Genomic DNA, 5,633 nt, shown 5'->3' on the forward strand with positions numbered 1-5,633 from the left:
GAAAGAAAATTGTTATATGATTGTGTACAATAAGGTACAAATCTCCTCTAATTAATATTTTCAATTTTCTAATATCTTTAATTTTATACCATATATATATACCATATAAAAAATATATTCGGACAATTACAATAATTTTATGGTAACAAGTCAAATATTTTTTAAATAAATATATAGGAATTTTGGCCATAATTTTGTATGATCCTACATGATAACAGATTTATTGGAATTTTTTTCAATTCGCCGTATATTTTTGACATAATCTTTTACGTAACTATTTTTTAATGTAATAACTTTACAGATTTATAACGAGAAATATTTACATACCTGAAATGCAATAAAGCTCGATAAAATACTAAAGATTAACAGTCGTTGAATTTGAGTGAACTTTGATTGATAATAAGGCCATAAACCAACCATGAGTAGAAGAGAACGAGTGGCACTAATACGCTGATACAAATCGGCATTCATTATCTCTTCGCGAGAGTTGAGGCGCGTTTAACCGTAGAGGAGTAGAAACAGTTTGCTTGGCCTTTCGTAATGATCCACACATAAAATAGGCACTTTTTTCTAACGTTTTTCTTTAATTTCTTCTTTAATTTTATCTTTTCTTTCTAAACGTTTATTCAACGAAAACTATCTAAATATGCGTGAATGCAGTGTAAAGAAACATAAAAACTTTGTGAGTCGAGTACTCTCTCAATATAACTTTGATAGGATAAGAGTCGGCAGTTAAGCAATTGCTTTCGCACCGAATGAAATTTAACGGATGTTTATTTTCTTTAGCCTGACAACCATGTAGTAATTTTTGGATCGAAGACCGCGCAAGCGTAGTCGCCCTTTTTCAGCTTCGTCGTCTCGCGTGCCGCAGTATGGTGTGTACATTCGTCAAGTGCACATGTTCGTTCGTGTTGAAAAGGACGTTGCTCCGTCGAATGTGTTTTATCGTGTGTTATGACGTGGGGAACACTTTATATAAAATGTAAAATATAATGCGCGTTGCTTACGCATTTTTAATATTCGTTAATAAATGTCACTCTCAAAATTGTAATAACGTAGAAAACGTTAAAATACGAATACTTTCAAATATTTCTGACATTTCAAACATTTCAAACATATCTGTTACGTTTCTTGTGAAGTGTTGGCAGTTTTTACGAAATAAATTGTTCTAGAATGACGCTTTAACTATTTTCTCTAATAGAAACTCTGACGTTATATTCATTTCATCGTTACTTTATGTAAGATATTAACGACGAAGAGTATCGGCGTATCTGAAATATAATGAAACTCGTCGTGATAGCTGTAACAAGGATTATTTGAAATGGAATGAGTCTTAATCATTGGTAAGGCTATAAGTCAATTATGAGCAAAAGAATTCGATTGAGACCAAAGTGCTGAAACTTGATACAATTCATCTTTTCGTGAGCATCGGGACGCATCTGACCGTGAGAACGTTCGAAAAATGTCGCGTATTCTTCTCTTTCGCATTTTCTTTGATCAGCCCTTATCGAATATTTTTGCAACTTTCCTTTTGGTGCGCGGATTTTTCTTTAACCGCGAAATATCTAATGACACATTATGAAAGAAACGCGAAAGGCGGAATGAATTATCACTATCGCGATGAAACTCGGAACACTCGTAAGTTAATTCGCCAGTGAAACTTTGAACTCGTTGGACGAAATTTAACGGTTTTTTGTTTGAAACAACAGCCGCGCAAACGTAATCGGCCTTGTTCATCATCGCGGACTTCCGCGTCTCATTGTAGAGTATGCATTCGTGAAGTACATACCTCGAACTGCGAACAGAAACGGCGTTTGATCGATTTTACTGTTGTATAACTTATGGAAACCGGTGAACTAGAGGAGCTTGTTTGAATCTTTGAGAACAAAGAGCGATTTTCAAATTTAACATTCCAGTGCCGCGTTAAAACACAAGCGAGTTAGTACAGTGATTTTTATCTATTAAATTTTTTCGTGATTATTGTTTCTCGTCCTTTCAAGTAAAAATAATCCGTCTTAATATGCTTTGCTGTGGACAGAAAGATTGTCTGTAATTTTTTAGATGAATTTGTGAACTTCTTTTGACGGTAGCAGAATTCTCTTCTTGGACAAGATTACAAGTTACTATTCTGCTACCATGAATCGCTTAGGAAGTAGTTTGAACACATTTTTTATAATAAAGTTAGAAGCATATCAAGTGGTCACTATCGCAAGCCACTACTTACGAGTTTGCGAAGTAATCGGTTTTGAGAGGAGCCGAGGTGATAGTATAAAAAGATATGTTTTATCAATTATATTTTTTACAATATCAACTGATTGTCCCGGTAAAAATATATTTTGACTTACATTTTATTTGTTTTTTATGATCAAGGCAAGTGCTACGTTGATTTCAACCTTGAAATGAATTAAAAGTTTCTCGAAATATTAAATACTTCATCACCGTAGCCTAACAGAATTCATCTCGCCTAAAGTTAAATATTTTATTTGTTGAAACGTGAAAGATATTAACAAACTAATTTTGTCTTTGAAATTTATTAACACCAAATCAAAATTACATTAAAAATTTTTTTTCTACAACGCTATACAATTTGCTAGAAGATCATTTGAATACAGTCGTAGGGATACAAGCTATCCCTATATCTATCTTTTATATATATATATATATTTCGTAAAAATATTAGAATTTTTATTACAATATGATGTTTCTTATCTTTTCTGGACGTTATACATGACAGTAAAGTAAGATAACGATGTATTTGTCAACTGTAACAAAAGAATTTATTTTTGTTTATATTTTAAAATATTCCACGTTAAAGTATACATGCTGTGCTCTTTACTTTGGCAAAAAACTCTAAAGATGCAACAAACAATCCAGCAGCAGACAAAGTGTACGGTTTACTGCCTCTTTGCAACAGCAATAATATCAATTTTTGTATATTGAGTGGTGCTGTGTACCAACAAACATTGTACCTACGAAAGAAGTATTGAACTATGAATTCATGATTAAGAAAGATAAAAAAATTTACTAAGATTTGTATAAAATATTTTCTTCATAATTTAATTTCATCTTAAATTTATAGAACGGCGTCTCATATATCACGAGCACGATTATACAATATTGCTTACGTGCTGAGAAATACATTGTCATTGTCATCTGTAACTTCTTGACCTAAGTAATTAAAAACGAACATGTATGCAAGAATGGGAATTATGTACGCTAAATGCAAGAAGAACTCCTCGAGCTTACCACCGAATGTAACAACCTGAAAAACCTGAAATGTCACGGTGATAAATTTTTTAGATATGTTTAATTATGTGTGGTACGCTAAGGTGTTGAAATATGAGACGGAATAGTTATGAAAAAGACGAAACTCACTTGAAACATATTGAAGCTCAAACATATCACACCGAGTATTGCCGAGAAAGATAATGTAAATTTAAACGCGGAGAAAATGAACTCACAAAAACTGAAACAATTGAGAAATATTAATATTAATTTATATTAATATCATATATATTTATTGTTATATAAATACCAACTTTAAGGTTTTCCGATGAATATCAATGGCGAAAAGAATGCCCTTGTGGATCGTGATTCGCTGGTTTATAAATCGACAACTCTGCTTAATCTTTTGTCGATTATCGATCTCCATTGCTAGCCTTATACGGTAACTATAAAAAATTCCATTATCCTAATTATATTTCTCTCTCTTCTTTTCTTCAACCCACTTGCTCTCTCTCTTTTTCTATATTTGCCCATCACTCTCTTCTGTAGATCAATTCTTCAGAAATATTAAGTAAGATGTTTAAAAAATCCAAATGTGTATATTTATTTCTTTTTCATACCTAGCAATTTGCAACATTCCACAAGCATGTTTGAAACATATTACAAAAATCGTGCCAGTCCCCGCCGTCGATATCACACATATACAACAGGCTGCATACATATGCAGCATTATGAAATATAAATATTTTTCTTGGTCAATAAAATACTCAGTCGCAATCAACATTGTACGATAGGAAGTAGTGTCATTTATGAGTAAAAAACGCTCAAGGAGGTGCGGCCACATTGGATGAACAAGAACAAGAAATATAATTCCAACTACTAAAAATATTTAAAAAGATTATTTTATAAATCGATAGTTTACAAATTCTGAAATACATAATTGTTGCATATATGGACTTTTTATTAACTCTTAAGTTATATTAATAATCAATAAAGAGAGAATAATTAATTTACGAAATTAGCAAAAATATAATAAATAAATAAAAAGTGAAAACCATAGAAATAAAGAAAACAAAATAAAAGAAAATTAATTTAGGTAATTAATTTATTTTTATTAAAATATATCTCAGTAATCTTTCATCTGATATCCTATAAAAACTTATCGAAATTTCAAAAGTATTTTGGTGCAAAGATGGTGTTAATCCCTCAATATTTGTCAAAAATTTTGCCTATTTTACTTGGCAGTGTGTATTAAAAAACATCAAACTTTATCTTACGTATAATTCTAGTTGAGTTACGTTCTGCGCTGGACGCGTATTTGTTAATAATAGAGATTTCGTTTTCATCTTTGAGGTAGTAACAAATATATTGAATTTTTTCCAGTATATACTTTACCTGTTGTGTGAATAAAAATTAATATCGTTATTGTGAACTTTGGCAAGAAGTTATGTGTGCAATTTTAAACTTGGATATAACTATTGGATATAATTATTGAGCAGTTTATTGTAAAGGCGTAACTCACATTCGAGATATGAAACCAGAAGGAGCTATACATTAATAAGCAGACAATAAAAATTAACACTGAAGAAAAAAGTTTAATCATGAAGTAAGGAGTGCATTCTGCAGTCACAACCGTTGTAAACTAAAAGTAATGAATTTTTTGTTAGAACGTAATAAGAAATTGCTGTATTTGTTTATCATTTGTTTATAATTTTGAATATGTATTCATTTTTTTTTATATAAGAACGTAATGAGAAGATTATAGTTATAATGTAATATTATTAGGAGTTTTATAAAATATTTTGGAGTACACTATATATATAAGACGTCTCAGACTCTCATCCGCATTTTTTGTTAGAACGTAGAACGGACTGAGGTGAACACAAAAGTACCGCTTTGCAATATTTGCAATAAATCTGGACATATTAATTAAAGAAGATTAGTGAATTATCACGCGCGATATGGTAGATAAGTATTTGTGATGTCACACAGTGGGGACAAATAGAATTTTACTGTTCAAAAATCGTTAGAGATCACAATTTTATAGCAATTGGGATGATTTTTTTTAAATTAAACATTAATTAATGCAGAAAAGAACTGTCGCGCCGGATTTTAAAAATAATTCTTGTAAATGTTGCAATATTAATAAGAATTAAGTTCGTATTCAGGAACCTAAACCTAATATACTTTACAGTGCTACATATTTCGTGCTACAGAAACATTTTTTCATATCAGCTATGGGACAGATAGACAACTGTTAAATACCATGTCTTAATACTGCCTTTATACACAAAAGTGCCTTAACACAAAAGTACCCAAGGCTGCTGTTACTGCCTTTACATTTATGTTGAACGACCTTGTATACCCTATTGCAACTTGTATACTGGTTTAAAACATAATGATTTTGA

The 5,633-nt window shown here is 31.0% G+C and overlaps 3 protein-coding genes across 3 annotated transcripts in view; all 3 read right to left on the bottom strand.

The window, feature by feature from the left end:
* The window catches only part of LOC116851990, a 2,437-nt gene extending 1,774 nt beyond the window's left edge, over nucleotides 1-663 (bottom strand). The window contains exon 1 of the mRNA XM_032831931.1: nucleotides 328-663. Coding sequence (XP_032687822.1) covers nucleotides 328-471 — 144 coding nt within the window. The 5' untranslated portion in view covers nucleotides 472-663. The remainder of the gene's footprint in view (nucleotides 1-327) is intronic.
* The window catches only part of LOC116852022, an 18,410-nt gene that overhangs the window by 6,292 nt on the left and 6,485 nt on the right, over nucleotides 1-5,633 (bottom strand). Inside the window, exons 2-4 of the mRNA XM_032831982.1 lie at nucleotides 4,748-4,867; nucleotides 4,503-4,620; nucleotides 3,846-4,104 (exon numbers count right to left, since the gene is read on the bottom strand). Of these exons, the coding sequence (XP_032687873.1) occupies nucleotides 3,846-4,104; nucleotides 4,503-4,620; nucleotides 4,748-4,867 (497 nt within the window). The remainder of the gene's footprint in view (nucleotides 1-3,845; nucleotides 4,105-4,502; nucleotides 4,621-4,747; nucleotides 4,868-5,633) is intronic.
* Nucleotides 2,723-3,916, bottom strand: LOC116851991. Its single transcript, XM_032831932.1, has 3 exons — nucleotides 3,540-3,916; nucleotides 3,376-3,466; nucleotides 2,723-3,271 (listed from the first exon to the last, which is right to left on the bottom strand). The coding sequence occupies exons 1-3, from the start codon at nucleotides 3,650-3,652 to the stop codon at nucleotides 3,122-3,124; spliced, it is 354 nt and encodes a 117-aa protein (XP_032687823.1). The 5' UTR covers nucleotides 3,653-3,916; the 3' UTR covers nucleotides 2,723-3,121.

Source organism: Odontomachus brunneus, unplaced genomic scaffold (genome assembly GCF_010583005.1).
Source record: "Odontomachus brunneus isolate Ranch 3 - 2012 unplaced genomic scaffold, Obru_v1 Obru_scaffold_199, whole genome shotgun sequence".
In the NCBI taxonomy this organism is placed as follows: domain Eukaryota; kingdom Metazoa; phylum Arthropoda; class Insecta; order Hymenoptera; family Formicidae; genus Odontomachus; species Odontomachus brunneus.

Excerpts from the sequence above, each read along its gene's own strand:
- LOC116851991 (XM_032831932.1), bottom strand. The coding sequence starts at position 3,652 with ATGGAGATCGATAATCGACAAAAGATTAAGCAGAGTTGTCGATTTATA. Across the intron at positions 3,467-3,539 it reads ATTCATCGGAAAACCTTAAA|TTTTTGTGAGTTCATTTTCT; the intron begins GTTGGTATTTAT and ends CAATTGTTTCAG. Across the intron at positions 3,272-3,375 it reads TGAGCTTCAATATGTTTCAA|GTTTTTCAGGTTGTTACATT; the intron begins GTGAGTTTCGTC and ends GTGACATTTCAG.